At 42.5% G+C, this 23,386-nt stretch overlaps 1 protein-coding gene across 6 annotated transcripts in view; it reads left to right on the top strand.

Annotated features, from left to right (window-relative positions):
- RPGRIP1L (RPGRIP1 like) overlaps positions 1-23,386 on the top strand; it is a 460,569-nt gene that overhangs the window by 376,884 nt on the left and 60,299 nt on the right. For all 6 annotated transcript variants that reach the window (XR_012236568.1, XM_073605011.1, XM_073605007.1 and 3 more), the window contains 2 exons: positions 14,462-14,648; positions 15,945-16,029. Coding sequence is in view for 5 of the 6 variants with exons in the window: in XM_073605011.1 (XP_073461112.1) it covers positions 14,462-14,648; positions 15,945-16,029 (272 nt within the window). In the remaining variant the exon portion in view is untranslated. The remainder of the gene's footprint in view (positions 1-14,461; positions 14,649-15,944; positions 16,030-23,386) is intronic.

The raw sequence follows: 23,386 nt of genomic DNA, 5'->3' as shown, positions 1-23,386 counted from the left end.
TTGTAGGTGAAGCCGGTGAGCTCCGTCTAGAAGTTCCCTCTCATCCCCTTCACTCACTCGCCACCTCCGGTACAAGTGTTATGGCCACATTAGTTAGGAAGGCGCCCCAACAGCGTTCGTCCCTGGAGGTGTTAATGCGTCCTTTATTCCGGTATTTTGGTGTCACAAATCCAGCTTGGCAGTCCCTATGGCCAGGTGTCGGTGGGTTTGCTGTCCAAAAGAGTCCTCCGCCTCTGCTTGTGGCCGGTTGCACTTGTATGTCTGTGTTGCTTGGTTCTTACTCTTCTTCGGAAGGCCAAGTGTATTATAGTCCCAGAATGCCTGTGTTTCCGGTTCAGCGCCAAGTCGCCTGCAGCTCTCTGTATGTGTGACGCATCTGGGGACCCTGCGAGAAGTAGAGGGTATCTTCACTCTCCCGGGAAGGTGAAGCTGTGCTCACATCCGCTCGAGACAGGAGACACTCGGTGGCGTTAGAGTGTGACGTACAGAGGAGAAGTTTGCACCGAGGTGCAGTCTGGGCAGCTTCCTACAGGGGGATATTAGCGGTCCATACATTACAAGGCAACCCTCATTGGTATGTGGGGCTCAGGCAATCGAGCAGGGATAAAGAAAAAACAAAGTGGTAAAAAATAAAAGAAACCATGAAACTGAATATAAACTAATGCTTAATCTTTGGAAGTTCTTTATGTTCACGCTTCCCGAGAGTCCTCAGCTGATACTGTACGGGTTCTCCTACGGGATCTCTGCTGGCGTGGATGTTGGTAGTTCCTTTGGGTTTTGGGTCCCGAGCGTGTCGACATCCTGGGAATGAACGCTAGCTAGTCCGGGACTTGGATCTGTTCTGTACCCAGGAACTCAAAGAAGACTGGCAATTCTGCGGGCGAGCATAGTGTGAATGATGATGTTCCGTTGCGGAATGTTACCGCCAAGGGGTATCCTCAGCGGTACGTGCATCCCTGTCTCTTGGTCAGTTCAAGCGCCGGTTTCAGTAGGGCTCTCTGTAGCAGCGTGGCTCTCGACAGATCCAGGAGTATCTTGATTATTGCGCCATCGAACTCCACTTCTCCTTGTTCCCACGCTTTGCGAAGGATGAGTTCTTTTTGCGTGTATTTGTGGATTCTGCACAGCACGTCACGCGGCCTATCTGGGTCTTGCGATCTAGGCCCGAGAGTTCTGTGTACCCAGTCTAGCTCCAGCTGCGGTGGGACGGTGCCTAGTACTTTATGGAAGATAGCCGTAACCGACGCTGCTAGGTCCTCTGAGCCAGTAGCTTCTGGAATGCCCCACAGCCGCAGGTTGTTGCGGCGGCTGCAGTCCTCCAGGTCCTCCGTATGCAGCTGTAGGTCGATGGTCTGTGAGGTTTATGATTCCTGGAGGCGTTCCAGAGCCAGGACTCGCTGTGTGAGAGACGAAATCGTCAAGTCACCATTGTCTACTCTTTCTGTGAGGTCTTGTATCCCTGTTCTCAGTTCCTGGATGTCCCGTGCATGAGCCTCTTCCACCCTCATAATAAGGGACTCCATGTCTGCTCGTGAGGGTAAGGCCTCAAAGTCGGCCTTCGTGGGGAGGGCCTGTAATATGCTCCGGAGATCCTCTGGAATGCCACTCTGACGTTGAGACGGTCCTGCCATGTCCTCCTGAAAGACTGCTGGTGTCGTTAACGAAAAGTCCTGTGCTGGAGAGTCGTGAGAAGGTGCTGGTAAGTCCATTTCTGGCCTAGGGCATACACGTGGTGCTGTTGCAATGGCGCCCGGTGAGATCGCCAGCGAGTCTTTAAAATACCGTTTGATGCCACACCGGGGGGGGTTGAGGACCGAGAACCGCTGGTTGATGATCGTGTCCTATATCGTTTGGACGATAGCATGCCTTATTTTCGCTGCGTGATTCCCGTTAGATTGCATGTTGTAGAGGGGTTTAGCTAGGAGCTCTCCAGAAGTGCTTCCTCACCCGGCCATTGCTAAGCCACGCCCCCCTTTACAAAAGATTCTATTGACGTTTAACAAGAAATACATAGATACCTCATGCATCAAGGAAAAGCATGAAGATGTACAAGATGTACATACAGTACTTGCACAAGGAGATGAAACAAGACACATAATGGTTGAAGCAGGGTCCATGTACAGCTTGAAGCACACAAACAACAATTGCTTAAGGTATGTATGGGGAAAGGCCTGCAGATGAGGGGAGTTCTTAATAATGCAAAGCACTCAACAGGTGATTGCATAATCCACTGCCCCATCTGAACACAGAGAAGACCATGGAGGGGATGGGGGGGGGTTGGGGCAGGGGAATCCACCCAAAAACCAATATGTGTAGTGGGTAATCAAGAAAAAAAGGTGAAGATAGGAAGAGGATTAAAGAAAAGGCTAGAAGGGAAGGGATTAAACAGAAGAAAAAAGAAACTTAGAAGTTCAAGCGGTTAGGAGCGCAGAAATATCAGATTTCTAGCAATAAATGGGAAAAGCCTGATGGATGGTGCGATATCCTAAGTTGGCAAACTCAAAGTATTTTATTGTGGGAGTCGGACAATATGGCTGTCAGTTTTTCATTGACCATGATATTGTTTATACAGTGTTTTACCACCTCAAAGTCAAGGATGGGAGTCTTCCATGCTCTGGCAATGATAAACTTGGTCACTGTGAAAAAATGAGCAGTGTCATTCAGCACAAAAGAGAACATCTATAGGCTTAAAAAGAAGGGTTTCTCTTGAGATTGGGATGTAACAATGCATGAAGCAAGGCGTAGATCCAAATTCTTTGTTTCCTCACTCTTGGACAAAACCACCAAAAAAGGGCCATTGTTCCTGGCAGGGCAAGTCAAGGGATAGTTAGGAACTGTTTGGACTAAGTGAGCCGGAGTATAGTACCAGTGGAGCATGAATTTGTGACCATATAATCTGCCAGTCCTCAGGATCCAGCTCCATTCCTAGTTAGCGTTCCCATTGCTGTCAATACAGTTGCATAGGAGGTTGCTTGGTAGAGATTATCAAGGAATAAATCAACAAAATGAGACCTTGAGTGAGGACATGACTGACAGACTTTCAAAGGACGTGTACTGTACCTTCTTTCTTTGCTTATTACTGATAGGGTTCATAAAATAAAATATTTTTTTCAGTAAAGTAAATATGAAATTTTGCATATTCATATTTTTTTAGTCTAATGTCTAGTCAGTAAGTAGAGCACTAACCTCGCTTTGACATTATTAAAAGGATTACTTTCCACTTTGGATGGAAGAAACCTGTTTCTAGAATTGAAATGAGCCATCAGATTAGTGAAATATCTCTTATGGACCACTAAGTTTAAAGTGAATAACTCAATACCAAGTTCACTATGTGGACCACTTATGTATTTATACAGTCTCCTCTTCTCAAGAGAGAATAAATTCAGTTCCTCTAATCTTTCCCTATGCCTTTTATCAGTTTTGTTGCCCTTCTCTGCACTTTCTCCAGTTCCCCAATATCCTTTTTGTGAATTGGTTCCCTAAAACTGAACTGCATATTCCAGGCGAGGTCTTACTAGTGATTTGTACAGGGGCAAAATTATATCTCTCTCTCTGGAGTCTAGAAAAGATTTTGCTTGCTTTGGAAACCACAGCTTGACATTGCATGCTATTATTAAAGTGATTGTAAAGTCAGAAGGTTTTTTTATCTTAATGCATTGTGTACATAAAGATAAAAAACCTTCTGTGTGCAGCAACCCCCTAATACTTACCTGAGCCCCATCTCTGTCCAGCGATGTACACAAATGTCTCTGCCATCCGAGACTCTCCCTCTTGATTGGCTGAGACACAGCAGCAGCGCCATTGGCTCCCGCTGCTGTCAATCAAAGTCAGTCATCCAAAAAGCAGTAAGAGGGGGCGGGGTCAGGCTGCAGCTCCGTGTCTAAATGTGTTGTTTTTTTACATTTTTTTGGGGAGATATTTATTATAGCAAAAAGTTAAAAAAAATTTTTTTTTTTTCAAAATTGTCGGTCTTTTTTTGTTTATAGCACAAAAAATGCGATGCATACTAGCACAATATGGCATTGCCTTGCACGTTGAAAAAAAAAAAAAAAAAAGCCAGCGTTTTACTACTGCTTTAATTCTCTGTGTGGTTTAAAAAGGCTGTTTGATCCTATCTTCTCCGATTCTCCCCTTCTTCCACTGTCCCCAATCCATCTCCTGATAAGACAGAGCCTGTCACTCTGCACATGCTCAGTTTGGTGTGTATTGCTAATTTTTTTTTTTTCATGGGAGGGTGCATGTGATCAGCACAGGGCGAATCGACACTGTCCAGACAGAGGGTCAGGGGTCCTGCAGCCTCATAGGACAGTCAGAGAAGAATGAAAACTTCTCCTATACGTTTTAACCAGACACTGATAGAAGTCACAAGACTGCTCATTAGAAACGGTATTTAGCAGTGTATATTTACTAAAATAGCTGCATTTCCGTGTATTGTGGGAGATCATGTACAAAAACGTAAAGAATATATTAAAAGCAATAATGCAATTTTATTAACAAAAAAGTATTAAAAACAAGAAAAGAAACAATGCATGGCTGGTATGGTGGCTACAGTGCCAGTGGGGACAAAATATAGATATACAGGATGTACATGTATGGTTGGCCTCAAAGTTAGTGAGGCATAGCCACTAACATGCACGAGACTCCTACGTGTTTCAGAATAATGATTCCCTCTTCAGGGGGTTAGTAGCAATGCATTAAGTATCTATACTTAGGACAAAAAAATATACATAAGTATCCAAGATACACAGAAAATACATAGAGTGACTCTAAAGAATTAGCCAATACAAACGGAAAGCTAACGTTGCATGTATACATATATTCTAATACACTGCACTTTCATGTCCTTATAGTTGTGTGTGGGGAACTGTGTCAAACACTTTTGCAAAATCCAAGTATACTATATTCACAGCCACTCCTTTGTCTAAGGTTTTACTTACCTCCTTATAAAAAGAAATCGGATTCGTCTGACAACTTCTGTCTTGCATGGATCCATGCTGTCTGTTGCTTAACCGCTTGCCGACCACCTCACGCAGATATACTGCGGAAGAAGGGCTCGTACAGGCAAAACCACATACCTGTACGTTCCCTTTAAGAGGCGGCCAGCAGGCGCCCGCGGCAAGCTCCGTGAGTCGGGTCGCGGGCCTCACGGGGAGGAAGAACAGGGAGATGCTAATGTAAACAAGTATCTCCCCGTTCTGCCTAGTGACAGTGTCACTGGATCTCTGCTCCCTGTCATCAGAGCAGAGATCAGTGACGTCACACACAGCTATGCCTCTCACAGTTAGAAACACGCCCCCAGGACACACTTAACCCCTACACTGCCACCTAGTGGTTAAACCCTTAACTGCCAGTGTCATTTACACAGGAATCAGTACATTTGTATAGCACTGATTGCTGTATAAATGACAATGGTCCCAAAAATGTGTCAAAAATGTCTGATGTGTCCGCCATAATGTCGCAGTCACAATAAAAATCGCTGATCGCAGCCATTTAAAAAAAAAAAAATTTAATAAAAATGCCATAAAACTATCCCCTATTTTGTAAATGCTATAACTTTTGCGCAAACCGATCAATAATCGCTTATTGCGATTTTTTTTTTTTTTTTTTTAACCAAAAATATGTAGAAGAATACGTATCGGCCTAAACTGAGGAAAAATATTGTTTTTTTATATATTTTTGGGGGATATTTTTTATAGAAAAAAGTAAAAAGAAAATGTGTTTTTTTCAAAATTTTCGCTCTTTTTTTATTTATAGCGCAAAAAATAAAAAGCGCAGGGGTGATCAAATACCACCAAAAGAAAGCTCTATTTGTGGGAAAAAAAGGACGTCAATTTTGTTTGGGAGCCACGTCGCACGACCGCGCAATTGTCAGTTAAAGCGATGCGATGCCGAATCGCAAAACGTGCTCTGGTCAGGAAGGGGGTAAATTCTTCCGGGGCTGAAGTGGTTAAAATGTTTTTTTCCAGCATGAACTCGTCTATGTGGTCTTTTATTAAACCCTCCAGTATCTTCACAACTATAGAAGTTAAACTAACAAGTCTGTAGTTACTTGGTAAAGACTTTGATCCTTTTTAAATATAGGCACCACATTGGTCTTACGCCAATTCAGTGGTACTAATCCAGTCATTAATGAGTCCCTAAAAATTAGAAACAATGGCTTTTAAATGACAGAGCTCAATTCTTTTAGGATCCGTGGGTGTATGGCATCTGGTCCAGGTGCTTTATTCACCTTTATTCTGTCTAAATGTTTCTGGACCATACCAATTTTGAGCCATTGTGGATCATTTGGGGTTGTGTCAATACCATCCCAATTATGGACATGAGCTCCCCCATGCTCCTTGTTATTGTGGATGAGCCGAACACCCCCTGTTCGGTTTGCACCAGAACATGCCAACAGGCAAAAAGTTTGAGCGAACATTCGAATCCTATTATAGTCTAAAGTCTATGGGACATGGACATGAAAAATCGAAAGTGCTCATTTTAAAGGCTTATATGCAAGTTATTGCCATAAAAAGTGTATGGGGACCCAGGTACTGCCCTAGGGGACATGTTTCAATACAAAAAAGTTTTTAAAACAACCGTTTTTTCAGGAGCAGTGATTTTGATAATGCTTAAAGTGAAACAATAAAAATTAAATATTCCTTTAAGTATCATGCCTGGGAGATCCCCTTAGTCTGCCTGTGGCACATCTGTGCAATGTATAGAACAGTGCCTCAGCAAAATTACATTTCTAAAGGAAAACATTTGATACAAACTTGCTTGTGGCTGTAATGTATTGCACTCCACGCCCAAATTTTTTTTTTAAAATAGCGTGGGTTTCCCCCCAAAAACCATACCAGACCCTTATCCGAGCAAGCAGCCTAAAAGGCCAAGAAAGGGGGGGGCGCCCCCCTCCTGAACCACAACAGTCTGCTTGTCCTCAACATGGGGAGGGTGCTTTGGGGTCCCAGTTAACCTCCTAGGAGAAGCACTCTCCTGGGGGGTTACCTTGCGGGCGCGCTCCTGAGTCCATCATTCGGCGTCCATAGCTGCCGAATGTATGATTCGGCCCTGCCCCCCGGCACCCACATCATTGGATTTGATTGACAGCAGCCGGAGCCAATGGCTCCGCTGCTATAAATCTATCCAATCAAGAGCCGAGAACGCGGAGGAAGAGTGTGTCCCTGCCGGATGAAGTTCCAGGGCTCAGGTAAGTAAAACTGGGGGGCTGTGGGGCAGGTCACTGCCAGGTGTTTTTTCACTTTAATGCATAGGATGCATTAAGGTGAAAAAACACAAAGGTTTACTACCGCTTTAATTCTGTCATAGGGTTCCCCTTAACTACCTTAATACACTGTTTTACACACATATATATATATATATATACAGTGGGGACGGAAAGTATTCAGACCCCCTTAAATTTTTCACTCTTTGTTATATTGCAGCCATTTGCTAAAATAATTTGAGTTCATTTTATTTTCCTCATTAATGTACACACAGCACCCATATTGACAGAAAAACACAGAATTGTTAACATTTTTGCAGATTTATTAAAAAAGAAAAACTGAAATATCACATGGTCCTAAGTATTCAGACCCTTTGCTCAGTATTTAGTAGAAGCACCCTTTTGATCTAATACAGCCATGAGTCTTTTTGGGAAAGATGCAACAAGTTTTTCACACCTGGATTTGGGGATCCTCTGCCATTCCTGCTTGCAGATCTTCTCCAGTTCTGTCAGGTTGGATGGTAAACGTTGGTGGACAACCATTTTTAGGTCTCTCCAGAGATGCTCAATTAGGCTTAAGTCAGGGCTCTGGCTGGGCCATTCAAGAACAGTCACGGAGTTGTTGTGAAGCCACTCCTTCGTTATTTTAGCTGTGTGCTCAGGGTCATTGTCTTGTTGGAAGAGAAACCTTCAGCCCAGTCTGAGCTCCTGAGCACGCTGGAGAAGGTTTACATCCAGGATATCCCTGTACTTGGCCACATTCATCTTTCCCTCGATTGCAACCAGTCGTCCTGTCCCTGCAGCTGAAAAACACCCCCACAGCATGATGCTGCCACCACCATGCTTCACTGTTGGGACTGTATTGGACAGGTGATGAGCAGTGCCTGGTTTTCTCCACACATACGGCTTAGAATTAAGGCCAAAATGTTCTATCTTGGTCTCATCAGACCAGAGAATCTTATTTCTCACCATCTTGGAGTCCTTCAGGTGTTTTTTTAGCAAACTCCATGCGGGCTTTCATGTGTTTTGCACTCAGGAGAGGCTTCCATAGGGCCACTCTGCCATAAAGCCCCGACTGGTGGAGGGCTGCAGTGATGGTTAACTTTCTACAACCTTCTCTCATCTCCCGACTGCATCTCTGGAGCTCAGCCACTGTGATCTTCTTTACCTCTCTCACCAAGGCTCTTCTCCCCCGATAGCTCAGTTTGGCCGGACGGCCAGCTCTAGGAAGGGTTTTGGTCGTCCCAAATGTCTTCTATTTATGGATTATGGAGGCTACTGTGCTCTTAGGAACCTTAAGTGCAGCAGAAATTTTTTGTAACCTTGGCCAGATCTGTGTCTTGCCACAATTCTGTCTCTGAGCTCTTCAGGCAGTTCCTTTGACCTCATGATTCTCATTTGCTCTGACATGCACTGTGAGCTGTAAGGTCTTATATAGACAGGTGTGTGGCTTTCCTAATCAAGTCCAATCAGTATAATCAAACACAGCTGGACTCAAATGAAGGTGTAGAACCATCTCAAGGATGATCAGAAGAAATGGACGGCACCTGAGTTAAATATATGAGTGTCACAGCAATGGGTCTGAATACTTAGGACCATGTGATATTTCAGTTTTTCTTTTTTAATAAATCTGCAAAAATGTCAACAATTCTGTGTTTTTCTGTCAATATGGGGTGCTGTGTGTACATTAATAGTAAAAATTAACTTAAATGATTTTAGCAAATGGCTGCAATATAACAAAGAGTGAAAAATGTAAAGGGGTCTGAATACTTTCTGTCCCCTCTGTATGTATAATCCTACACTGACTGCACTGTATATATACACTAGACTGCCTGCACTGTGTGTGTATGTATATATATATATATATATATATATATATATATATATATATATATATAGATACTCTTGACTGCCTGCACTGTGTATATAGTCTACACTGAATACAAAGTGTATAGATATCTATGTATATATATATATATATATATATATATATATATATATATATATATATATATAGATATATATCTATATATAGATATATATCAATATTATAATAGCTGCCTGCACTATATAAATAGACAACACTACACTGAAAAATAAAAATAAATAAAGATAAATAAGAAATAAATCCAAGACTTTTACATGCAAACTTTTTGAAAGCATTATTTAGGGTGCTCAACCCTGTTGTGCCCAATGAGGGGCACACATACAAATATGTGTGTAACAAACATACACACCTCTAAACATGTTAACAACTCACAGAAGTCAGATAATAAGAGTTTGAGTTATTACAGGTTTTGCTATGCCTTACACAACAGACACAAATCTCTTCACACAGCTGCCTTAACCACAACAATTTAATCTCCTAATGAAAAAAACATTACACGTGGAGGTCCTTTTATTAGAGTCAGTTCATCATTCTATGTTTCTGTTTAACGGATTAAACATAACATAAAATAAGAAAATAATTAAGTCACATTTACAGTGCAAAAATGCAGGGAGCAGTGCAAAACCCCTGTTGACCCTTGTGTGCCATTGTGGAGACAGGAACCAATCAAATATCTTACAGATATAAATTGTAGACTCTTATTTTTTTTTTATTCCCAGAATTCATCTTACCACGACTACTTTGGGACTGAGTTTTGGATCCAAAATGCAAAATGAAGGTCTACAAAAAAAATATAAAATTTAAATAAAAAGCAGATTTTGCTTAAGAGCCATATTTTGATGTGACTCTAGCCCCGTTCAAACCAAAGCAACTTTAGGGTCTGAGCATGTTGGCCCTAGATTGGGTGACTGGGAACAAATAGAAGGAACATTTAATAAATGCCTTCTTCAGCTCGTGTATAACAAGTAGGGATGGTCCCGATGTTCGAGTCGAACACCGGGTGTTCGTTTGTTCGCAGACAAATTGGGGCGTTCGTGACAAATTCGAGTGCCGCAGGACGCCCCATAATGCACTGCGAGATTGCAGTGCATTGACGGCTGCTGATTGGCCAAAGCATGCACCTGACCTGCATGCTTTGACCAATCACAGTGCGCTCTCTTGTGAGAGCCATGATTGACCAAAGGCAGGGTGCCTTTAGCACGCTCCACACTATATAAGGCTGCTTACACAGCGGTATATATATATATATATATATATATATATATATATATATATATACGCTGCCTGCACTATATATATAGAGAGAGAGAGAGAGAGACAACACACTGACTAGACTGTATACAGTGGATATAAAAAGTCTACACACCCCTGTTAAAATGTCAGGTTTCTGTGATGTAAAAAAATGAGACAGATAAATACTTTCAGAACTTTTTCCACCTTTAACCGCTTCAGCCCCGGAAGATTTTACCCCCTTCATGACCAGAGCACTTTTTGCGATTCGGCACTGCGTCGCTTTAACTGACAATTGCAACATTGTACCCAAACAAAATTGACGTCCTTTTTTTCCCACAAATAGAGCTTTCTTTTGGTGGTATTTGATCATCTCTGTGATTTTTATTTTTTGCGCTATAAAAAAAAAAAGAGCGACCATTTTGAAAAAAACACAATATTTTGTACTTTTTGCTATAATAAATATCCCCATTTTTTTAAAAAAATGCTAATTTTTTCTCAGTTTAGACCGATATGTATTCTTTTACATATTTTTGGTAATAAAATCGCAGTAAGCGTATATTGATTGGTTTGCACAAAAGATATAGCGTCTACAAAATAGGGGATAGATTTGTAGCATTTTTATTATTATTTCTTTTTTTTTTTTTACTAGTAATGGCGGTGATCTGCGATTTTTATCTAGACTGCGACATTATGGCGGACACATCGGACAATTTTGACACATTTTTGGGACTGTTGGCATTAATACAGCGATCAATGCTACAAAAATGCATTGATTACTTTAAAAATGTCACTGGCAGTGACGGGGTTAACACTAGGGGGCGATCAAGGGGTTGTGTTCCCTAGTGTGTGTTCTAACTGAATGGGGGAGGGGACCGACTAGGGGAGAAGACAGATCGCTGTTCATACTCTGTATGAACAGACGATCTGTCAATTCTCCCTTCAGAGAACCGGGATCTCTGTGTTTACACACAGAGATCCCAGTTCTCGCCATGCTACGAGTGATCGCGGGTGCACAGCGGTCATCGAGACCACTGGGCACTCACTTTGGCTCCGGGGGCGAGCTGCGGGCGCGTGCCCCTAGAGACCGCCTTGAGGAGCGACGTAACATGACGGTGATTCGCCTGCCCGTGCTATTCTGCTGCAGTGTAACTGAGGCGGCTGGTCGGGAAGCAGTTAATGTTACCTATAAACTGTACAACTAGATTGAAAAACAAACTGAAATCTTTTGGGGGGGGGGGGGGAGTAAAAATAACAAACTAAAATAATGCGGTTGCATAAGTGTGCACACCCTCTTAAAACTGGAGATGTAGCTGTGTTCGGAATTAAGCAATCACATTCAAAATTATGTTAAATAGGAGTCAGTACACACCTACCATCATTTAAAGTGCCTCTGATTAACCCTAAATAAAGTTCAGCTGTTCTAATAGGTCTTTACTGACGTTTTCTTAGTCGCATCCTACAGCAAAAGCCATGGTCCACAGAGAGCTTCCAAAGCATCAGAGGGATCTCACTATTAAAAGGTATCAGTCAGGAGAAGGGTACAAAAGAATTTCCAAGGCATTATATATACCATGGAACAAAGTGAAGGCAGTCATTATCAAGTGGAGAAAATATGGCACAGCGGTAATATTACCAAGAACTGGACGTCCCTCCAAAACTGATGAAAAGACGAGAAAAAAACTGGTCAGGGAGGCTGCCAAGTGGCCTACAGCAACATTAAAGGAGCTGCAGGAATATCTAGCAAATACTGGCTTTGTGGTACATGTGACAACAATCTCCTGTATTCTTCATATGTCTGGGCTATGGGGTAGAGTGGCAAGACGGAAGCCCTTTCTTACGAAGAAAAACATCCAAGCCTAAATGTTGCAAAAACACATCACCCAAAAGCCTGTGGGAAAATGTGTTATGGTCTGATGAAACCAAAGTTGAACTTTTTGGCCATGATTCCAAAAAATATGTTTGGCGCAAAAACACACTGCACATCACCAAAAGAACACAATACCCACAGTGAAGTATGGTGGTTTGGGGCATTATGCTTTGGGGCTGTTTTTCTTCAGCTGGAACAGGGGCCTTAGTCAAGGTAGAGGCCATTATCAACAGTTCCAAATACCAGTCAATATTGGCACAAAACCTTCAGGCTTCTGCTAGAAAGCTGAACTTGAAGAGGAACTTCATCTTTCAGCATGACGACCCAAAGCATACATCCAAATCAACAAAGGAATTGCTTCACTAGAAGAAGATTAAAGCTTTAGAATGGCCCAGACCTGAATCCGAAAATCTGTGGGGTGGTCTGAAGAGGGCTATGCACAGGAGATGCCCTTGCAATCTGACAGATTTGGAATGTTTTTGCAAAAAAGAGTAGTCAAATATTGCCAAGTCAAGATGTGCCATGCTGATAGACCCATACCCTAAAAGACTGAGTGCAGTAATAAAATCAAAAGGTGCTTAAACAAAGTATTAGTTTAAGGGTATGCACACTTATGCAACCATATTATTTTATTTTTTTATTTTGACTTCCCTCCACCTAAAAGATTTCAGTTTGTTGTTCAACAGAGTTGTACAGTTTATAGGTCACATTAAAGGTGGAAAACGTTTTGAAATGCTTTATCTTTGACTCATTTTTTAACATCACAGAAACCTGACATTTTACAGGGGTGTGTAGACTTTTTCTATCCACTGTATACAGTGTAGTCAGTGTAGTGTGTATATGTGTATATATATATATATATATATATATATATATATATATATATAGTGCAGGTAGCATATTAATATATATATATATATATATATATATATATATATACCGCTGTGTAAGCAGCCTTATATAGTGTGCAGCGTGGACTTAGCCCCCTGAGCCATGATTGGCTAAAGGCACCCTGCCTTTGGCCAATCATGGCTCTCACAGCAAAGCGTGCTGTGATTGGCCACAGCATGCAGGTCAGGTGCATGCTTTGGCCAATCAGCAGCCATCAATGCACTGCAATCTCACAGTGCATTATGGGACGCTCTGCGGCACTCGAATTTGCCACGAACGCCCCAATTTGTCTGCATACAAACGAACACCCGGTGTTCGACTCGAACATCGGGATCATCCCTACTTGTTAAAGACGAGCTGAAGAAGGTATTTATACATGTTATACACAAGCTGAAGAAGGTATTTATTAAATGTTCCTTCTATTTGTTCCCAGTCACCCAATCTAGGGCCTACATGCTCAGACCTTAAAATTGCTTTGGTGTGAACGGGGCTAGAGTCACATCAAAATGTAGTGGCTCTTGAGCAAAATCTGTTTTTTATTTAAATTTTATATATTTTTTTGTAGACCTTCATTTTGCATTTTGGATCCAAAACTCAGTCCCAGAGTAGTTATGGTAAGATAAATTCTGGGAATAAAAAAAATAAAAGTCTACAATTTATATCTGTAAGGTATTTGGTTCCTGTCTCCACAAAAGCACACAAGGGTCAACAGGGGTTTTGCACTGCTGCCTGCATTTTTGCACTGTAAATGTAAATTAATTATTTTCTTATTTTATGTTATGTTTAATCTGTTAAAAAGAAACATAGAATGATGAACTGACTCTAATAAAAGGACTTCCATGTGTAATTTTTTTTTATTAGGAGATTAAATTGTTGTGGTTAAGGCAGCTGTGTGAAGAGATTTGTGTCTGTTGTGTAAGGCATAGCAAAACCTGTAATAACTCAAACTCTTATTATCTGACTTCTGTGAGTTGTTAACATGTTTAGAGTTGTGTATGTTTGTTACACACATTTTTGTATGTGTGCCCCTCATTGGGCACAACAGGGTTGAGCATCCTAAATAATGCTTTCAAAAAGTTTGCATGTAAAAGTCTTGGATTTATGTAATCATTTCCAAAGGATCTATGAGAAATGCCCACAGCAACCATTTTTTTTTCCTTTTTTGTAGTGCGAATTAAGAATTGTATAAACAGTAGCCCCCTTTGCCTTGATTTATTAAGTGATGCTTTTGTTTTCTCTTACATTGGGTTCCTATGTCCATGTAAACAAACTTGGTGCAGAAAAAAAGCAAAATGACATGTTGACGTGGAAAGCCCATATAAAAACATTTTGTTTCTGTGTGCTCATGTGTTGTGTTCTATGTTTTTCCTTCTGTTAGCTATCAGAGAAGATCTGCATAGAGATTATGTCTTTGAGTCTGGATAATGATTCAGAAGTGGTACAGAATGAATCCATAAAGAAATTATTTGTAGAGTACAAGCTTGGCAGCTTTCCAGCTGAGGAAACCCCAATGTCTCTACCGAAACCCAGAAACGGGCAGCTGATCCATTTCAACTACAGCAATGGTAATACATAAGGGCCAGGGTTGTTTTTTAGAACAATAAATTATTGTCTCTCTAACTAGATACTGTGAATTGGAATAGGATGCTGGTTGTAGAGATAAAACATATGAGGTATATTTTAGTAGATTCAAATATTTATACTTCTAATCCAACTTTTTTTTTCTCCCACAATCTCTTATGCCATGTAATATTACAGGAAATATCCCAGTATTTGTGTATTGTTCCTTCCTGTAAAACACTTTCATACACATAGCTGGCTTAAATATTGTACTTAAAGTAATGCCTAAAACATTTTTTTTAGTATGCCAATTGCCATCCATTTCCGTGGCCCCTGAATACACCACTGCTGAGATTTTATCAGTAGAAACTTCCAGGAATTGTAGCTGTCAGCTCAAACACTCTCCATTTGGTGTCACCTCATGGTTCTGTATAGGGAAATCTGATACCAAGATAATGAAACGTAGGTTGTATTTCTAGGCATACACTCTACAGTAAGTCCCCTAATTACGAATGAGTTTTGTTCCAGGAGCCCGTTCGCAAGTTCAACTTGTTCGTAAGTCCAGCAAAGATCAGAGCTTGCAGACAAAGGCTGCAAGCACTGACCAGTGTGTTATGGTGGGCCAGGCCCCCCCTGTCAGAACATAATGACACAGTGGGGGAGATTGCTGCACCAACATTGCTTGTTTTTTTTCATTCAGCCCGCTGGGTTAAATGAAAAAAACTAAGTGTCTGTGCTCAGATTTACAGGATTGGTCATGTGAACACATATTCACATCTTTGAAAGTTCCCCTTCACAAAGTGAAGGGGACTTACTGTATAAGACCATGAATCCCTATGTACAGTACTTTGCATACTGTTTTACATCTTTCTATTCTGCCACTCTGTTGATGATTAGCTACCTTGAGCTGCTTTTTAAAACCCGAATCCAGCCAATGCAAAATTTTGCAGTGTTGGAGCCTCTGTCAGGTCTTCATTGTTATTTATTTATGTCCCTATTGGAGAGATTTCCCTTCACAAAATATGATCTGTTAAATAGGTCACAAATAAGGACACATTTTAAGTAGGCTGAGGAAGTGTTAAAAAGTGTTTTTATTGCTGTTGATTCCTTCCTGCACTGGTGACAATGGGCCTCCTAATTCCTTATGGCATTGGAAACGGGAAACTCTCCCTTGTGGGGTCACAGACAAAAAACTTTTCCATGCTGTAAGTTGTTTCAAAAAATATAAGCGTTAGGTTTTAATTATGCTATGTTTTATAATTCATGCACTTCACTAACACTCTGTTCTTGCATCATTGCAGTTGTACATTTGGATAAAGCCAATAACCAATCAAAGAGAAATTCCATAAGGACTCTCTTGGAGGATCCAGACCCCAGCAGTGGAAGGTAATGATTTCCTAATAAATTCTGCAAACTAAGTCCATTGCCATAGTTATACAAGACATTGGGAACCAAAGGGCCCTCTGCAAGCGCAAAGTAGCACTGCACAGGAGGGTTTGCAAGGCTCCTGCTTCAGAGCTTAGAGATTGCTCAGTCATCTGGAGCTGCAGTGAAACTGGAATTAGAAAAAAAATTGAGTGATGTAGCTGTCATTTAGAAGATGCTACTTTTCTGTGCTTGCTTTATGTCATGATCATACATTTAAAATAACATAGGTCAGTAAATAATTAATTTCGTAGTAGTAAAACAAATTTACATTTGAAACGATGTGATAATGTAAGATTTTATTGTACTTTCATAAATCTGTTTTTAATTTCTTTATCGTACATCACGGGGCACAGAGCAGGCTATAAATCATGACTACCTGGGTTATGTGCCATCTATAGGTGCATGGACACTGGCAAACCAAACAGACAGAAAGTCACCCACCCCCCCCCCCACCCCCCAATAAACCTTCCTAATCTGAAAGCTCCTCATTTTTTTGCCAGTGTCTTAAAAGTGATGATCGCTGAAGTTCAACTCCGTGTACTGTTACCAGATTCTCAAGTGATTCCAATAGGGATCTGGAGATTGGTTGGTCGGATCCATTTCTACAGCTACTATGCTAAAATGGATGGTACCCAGGCCCCACTACAATGGATATGGGGATTGCCTGTAATGCGCCAATGTGGTGCTGGACCCTAGGGATATGAAACCCTCTGCAGTTAGGTGCTGACCAAGGTGTTTCTGGTAGAGTGCTGTACAGGTCCAGGGCGGTGAACCGGACCCTCAAAGGCCAATCTGACAGAGCCCACCATAATGGGTGAAGATTGGATTTGTGGCCATGGGGCAGGATCCTGCAGCAGGATATGGTTAAGTGGCCCTTTAAGTAGGAATCTCTATCAGCTGCTTAGGGAGTCGTCTTGGTTTGACCACTAAGGGCAGTTTGCTGGCCTGTGTGTCCCTATGTGCTGCTGCTGCTGAGATTGTGGGCAGGCTATTTTGTTCCTTGTTTGCAAATCTGGTGCTGTTGATAAGTTGCTTTTTCAGAAAGGGGAATGCCCTGGTTTTTTCCCTCAGTGGTGGGCAGGTGTGTGCGCTGCAGGGTGCACCCACATGCCCATTGGCATGCATGCCGGGTGAGCTTGTGATGTGCATGTGCAGTAGAATACAATCTCTCTCAGAGATGGTTCAAGCTGACTTTGGGTTCCTTCTGGCTAAGTTCTCATCATTTAAATGTTCCTCTTTGGGGGTCTCGGCGTAGGCCTCAGAATTCACAGGCTTTTCCCTTGCAGCCTCTCTTGGAAGAGTTGTATGCTTAATGAGATCACCCAAATAGGGTATTTGTGCTGCCAAAAAGATTTTCCCTCTAGTACCCAATGAAAAAAAGTTTTTTAAAAAGTGGAGTATACCACCAGTGGACGCAGTGGTGTCTTGTCTTAATAAGAATTTGACTTGCCCAGTGGACATTGTCCAGGTCTTAAAATACAACAGGCTGACAAGAGGCTAGAGACTCTGTTAAAGTCCCCCTTTGCCTTGGCAGGCTCTGCTATGCTGCCTGCAGTAGGAGTCATTGGTGCATAAGCCTTAAGGACCACATTAATCAGCTGGCAAAAAAGAACCCATATCAGGTTTGGGCAGAAACTGGTGAAGGGTTATCAGAGCTGTCCCAGTCTGTGTTTTGCGATAGATGCCTTGAAGGACTCTATCCAGCAGATTTCTAATTTTTCTATGGTGTCTGTTTACATGTGGAGTGTTCTTTGGTTGAAAAGCTGGTCCATGGAACTGCCCTGAAAAAAGTTGCTTGCAGGTTCCCTTTCACCGGGAAGGCCTGTTCAGGGAGGGTTTGGACAAATGCATCCAAAAGATCTCTGGTGAAAAAACTACCTTTTGCCACTCAAGAAAAAAGGGTAATATCGATTTATAGAGGGTGAGCTGCTCTGGTGGCTATTTCCACCTCTTCTTGGCAATTTTTTTGGCAATCCCAGGTGACTGGGTCCAGGAGAAAAGCTCAGAGTCAAGAGCAAAGGAGGCCCTGACCAGCCAGGGGTGAAGGAGTGCCCTCACGCATGTTAGTGGGGGGGAGGCTGCTGGGTTTTGTGGAAGCCTAGTAAAATGCGGTCTAAAGCCCCATACACACGATCGGACTTTCCGACAACAAAACCGTGGAATTTTGTCCAAAGGGTGTTGGCTCAAACTTGTCTTGCATACACACGGTCACACAAATGTTGGTATATTTTCTATATTTTTGGATGCATAGAATGCATTTTTTGATTAAGTTCTATTGGCAGATAGCATGTCTATTTTTTTTTTTTTTTTTTTTTTTTATGCACAATAAAAAAATTGTGAGTTACATTTTAAAAACACAATGTAAAATTGACAAGGGACACCAACACAGTTGAATCTTTGATCTTAAAAACTACGGAATAATGGTGTTGTGGTAACTTGCACAAATAAAAAAAAAAAAAAAAAAGCATAATAATATTATTCTTGATATCACTAGAAAAAAAAAGCCTTTGAAAATTTGTTTGCAATAATTTGCCATGTCACGAATGTTAATTCACCATTACAAACACTAGTTTACAAGACCGACTGCTTCTGCTTCTAAGCATACGTGTTTGTACTTTGGACTTTTGTCCGACTGACTTGTGTACACACGATCGGAAAATCCGATAACACACATTTGTTGGCGGAAAATTTGAAGACATGCTAGCCAACATGTGTTGGCGGAAAGTCCAACAACAATTGTCCGGTGGAGGATACACATGGACGGATTTTCCGCCAACAGCCTAACATCCAACATTTCCCGTCGGAAAATCAGATTGTGTGTACGGGGCTTTAGATTTTTTCCACAATCTCCCATGGGTACAGGTTGGAGTTTTGAGTTTTTCCTCCACGGTTTGAGATTGAATGTACCCGTGAATTTGCAAAAAAGAGCTCTCCTTCAAATGCTCAATCTACTTTTTGTGTAGGAGGTGATCAAGCCGGTTCCGGTGACCGAAATATTCCTTGGCCTCTACTCCAATCTCTTTATGGTACCAAAGCTGAACATTGATGTGTAGCTGATCCTGAACCTCAAGAACCTAAGCATGTTTCTCAAAATGCAGTCTTTTTGCATGGATTTGATGCATTCACTGGTGGCCTCACTCCAGCAGGGGGATTTTCTTGAGTCAATAGACATTAGGGATGCTTATCTCCATGTGCCCATTTTTCCCATGCACCAGAAGTTCTTGCATTTTGTGGTAGAGGACTAGCACTTTCAGTTTGTGGCTCTACCTTTTAGTCTGGCCATAGAACCTCGGGTATACACACAGGTGCTGGGCTTGCTGAGGTTTTAGGTGTTGGCATCTTGGGATTTTTGGATGACCACTTGTTCAGAGGCTGGTCGGTGCTATGGTTGAGGAAAAACGCATCTCTCACGATTCATATGCTGAGGAGTCTGCGCTGCATTCTCAATCAGAAGAAGTTAGAGCCAGCGCACAGCATGGAGTATCTGGGCCTGATCCTGGACATGGTCCAGACAAAGGTGTTTTTGCCTGAAAGGAAGAGCTTTTCTCTGAGTAATCAGGTGGTAAATCTAATGAGTCTCAGGTTTCCATCTGCAGTGCCTTGAAAAAGTATTCATACCTCTTGAAATTTTCCACATTTTTATATGTTATAACCAGAAATGTAAATGTATTTTGGGGGGATTTTATGTGATAGAACAACACAAAGTGGCACATAATTGTGAAGTGGAAGGAAAATGATAAATTGTTTTCAAAGTTTTTACAAATAAATATGTGAAAAGTGTGGTGTGCATTTGTATTCAGCCTCCCCCGGGTCAATAATACTTTGTAGAACCACCTTTTGCTGCAATTACAGCTGCAAGGCTTTTTGGGTCTCTACCAGCTTTGCACATCTAGAGAGTGAAATTTTTGCCCATTCTTCTTTGCAAAATAGCTCAAGCTCTGTCAGATTGGATGGAGAGCATTTGTGAACAACAACTTTCAAGTCTCGTCACAGATTCTCAATTGGATTTAGGTCTAGACTTTGACTGGGCCATTCTAACACATGAATATGCTTTGATCTAAGCCATTCCATTTTAGCTCTGGCTGTAGGTTTAGGGTCATTGCCCTGCTGGAAGGTGATCCTCCACCCCAATCTCAAGTCTTTTGCAGACTCTAACAGGTTCTCTTATCTTCTAAGATTGCCCTGTATTTGGCTCCATCCATATTCCCATCAACTCTGACCTGCTTCCCTGTCCCTGCTGAAGAAAAGCATCCCCACAACAAGATGCTCCCACCGCCTTGTTTCATGGTGAGGATGGTGTGTTCAGGGTGATGTGCAGTGCTAGTTTTCCACCACATAGCGTTTTTCTTTTAGGCCAAAAAGATCAATTTTGGTCTCATCTGACCAGAACACCTTTTTGCTGTGTCGCCCACATGGCTGTTTGCAAACTGCAAATGGGACTTCATATGGCTTTCTTTCAACAATGGATTTCATCTTGCCACTCTTCCATAAAGGCCAGATTTGTGGAGTGCACGACTAATAGTTGTCCTGTGGACAGATTTTCCCACCTGAGCTGTGGATCTTTGCAGCTCCTCCAGAGTTACCATGGGCCTCTTGGCTGCTTCTCTGATTAATTCTCTCCTTGCCCGTACCTGTCAGTTTAGGTGGATGGTCATGTCTTGGTGGGTTTGCAGTTGTGCCATACACTTTCCATTTTCGGATGATGGATTGAACAGTGCTCTGTGAGATGTTCAAAGCTTAGGATATTTTTTTATAACCTAACCCTGCTTTAAACGTCTCCACAACTTTGTCCCCGACTTGTCTGGTGTGTTCCTTGGCCTTCATGATGCTGTTTGTTTACTAAGGTTTTCTGACAAACCTCTGAGGGCTTCACAGAACAGCTGTTTTTATACTGAGATTAAATTACACACAGGTGAACTCTATTTACTGACTAGTTGACTTCTGAAAGCAATTGTTTCCGCTAGATTTTAGTTAGGGGTATCAGAGTAAAGGAGGCTGAATACGAATGCACGCCACACTTTTTAGATATTTATTTGTAAAATATTTGGAAAACCATTTATCATTTTCCTTCCACGTCACAATTTTGTGCCACTTTATTTTGCTCTATCACACAAAATCCCAATAAAATACATTTATGTTTTTGGTTGTAGCGTGACAAACTGTAGAAAATTGTAAGGGGTATGAATACGTTTTCAAGACACTGTATTTATCTTTGCATTAAACTGCTGGGGAAGATGGTGGCCACAATCTAGTGCCATACGTACAATTCAATTCCAGGCCGTTACAGAAAATCATATGGGGTTGGAAAAGGAGAATTCAGTTATTGGACAGCCAAATGTCCCTAGACCCCAGTGTTCTCTGGGAATTAAACTGGTGGATGGTCCTTCAGAGTCTGGAGAAAGGGAAGTATTTTCTTCTAGTCCTTTGGAATGTTCTTGCTACTGATTCCAGTCTGATGGGAGGCTTTCATGGGCTTCTTTTCAGTGCAGGGGACATGCTCTCCCCAGGAGAGGGGATTTTCCATCAATATTCTGAACCTTCAAGCAGTCCGTCTGGCCCTGGCTTACTGGACAAGTCAGCTGCGGGGGGCTTCCAGTCAGAATCCAGTCGGACAATGCAATGATTGTGGCGTATATCATTTTATTTTGTGTTTTATATTGTAGCCATGATAAAGGGGAGCATTTTTGACTCCCAACATTTGTTGGATGTTTTGTGAATCATTAAATCTGTGTTGGAGTCCTTAATTCCAGCTGGTGCTTATTCTGTTGATTTAATTTCCCAATCTGTAACAGTAAAAGGAGAAGCAGCAGACTGATGAGCTCATCTCTCCCTCACTCTGTTTTCTCCTCTGCATGCTACTTGCACTGCAGCACAACTGACTGGATTCTTGTGCTGTTTCTCCCTTTCCAGTCTGGGTGTCATGAACGTTCGTTCCGTTCCAGAAGGCATGCGCAAGTCACGGACCGATCGCACGAACGTGCGCAGGCGCGTTCGTTAGATGCCCTTTGGCGCCCAATAGCCTTTAAAAGATGCTCAATGGCGCTGCCTCTTGCAGCTTGATCTGCTTCTGTTCCCTGTGTTCCTGATTGTACCAGTACTCTGTCCCTGTGTTTGACCCGGCTTCCTGACCCTGCTTATGTCTCCAATCCTGACCTCGGCTAGTTTGACCCAGCTCTGTTACCTGCTTGATTGCCTGTTGCCAAGACCCAGCCTGGACTATTCTCTGCCTGCTGTTCCTGCTGTATTCCCTGATGTGTATGACCCGGCTCGTCTGACTCCGCTACTCTACAAACCTGCATCTGCTAACCTGCATCCACTGCTCTGCAAACCTGCATCTGCTAACCTGCATCCGCTGCTCTGCAAACCTGCGTCTGCTGACCTGCATCCGCTACTCTGCAAACTTGCATCTGCTGCGCTGCAAACCTGCATCTGCCAACCTGCATCTGCTGCTCTGCAAACCTGCATCTGCAAACCTGCGTCTGCTGACCTGCATCCGCTACTCTGCAAGCCTGCATCTGCTGACCTGCATCTGCTGCTCTGCAATCTGCACCTGCTGACCTGCATCCACTCTGCTGATAACCTGCATCTGCTGAGCTGCAACCATCACTCCAGCTTCCACGCAAGGAGACAACTTCAAGCAGTAAGGACTCAGGCACCTTTACCACACTGTGCTCTTGCCGCCACTGTTCTCATTCCAGTGGCCTCCGAGCCAGGGTGGTACGGGAGGTCTTCCTCCACACGTCAGGCTCACATCCCAGGTACGTTACAGTATCAAACCGCCATGTCTGAGCCTGCAGGGGGAACCTCGCCTATGGACTTTGTCTGTCAAACTCTCACAACCCTCACTCAGGTCATGGAGACCCTGCAAAACAGCCTCGTCCGAATGGAAAAGTGTACACAAGACTTGACCATCTTGGCAGACCCATCTCCCGAGCCTAGGGTGCCTGTCCCTGAGAAGTTCTCTGGAAATCGTAACCAATTCCGGACGTTTCGCAACGCATGCAAACTTTATTTCTCATTGCTGCCAAGGACTTTCTCATCCAAAATTATCAAAGTAGGCTTTGTTATCACTTTGTTGCAAGGGGAACCCCAGGCCTGGGCCCAACACCTACTTGAAGTCCGCCATATGGATCTGAACTCTTTGTCATCCTTCATTGATGCCATGGCCCGACTTTATGATGACCCTCAGCGGACTTCCACCGCCGAGGCAGCCCTCAACGCGCTTCAGCAAGGCCGCCGAGCGGTAGAGGACTATGTGACCGAGTTCAGACGCTGGAGCACAGACACTCAGTGTAATGAGGCTGCTCTCCGACAC

This window comes from Aquarana catesbeiana, linkage group LG11, assembly GCF_042186555.1.
Source record: "Aquarana catesbeiana isolate 2022-GZ linkage group LG11, ASM4218655v1, whole genome shotgun sequence".
Classification (NCBI taxonomy): domain Eukaryota; kingdom Metazoa; phylum Chordata; class Amphibia; order Anura; family Ranidae; genus Aquarana; species Aquarana catesbeiana.
The sequence above is the reverse complement of the archived record's forward strand: the minus strand, read 5'-3'. Positions and strand labels throughout refer to the sequence as shown.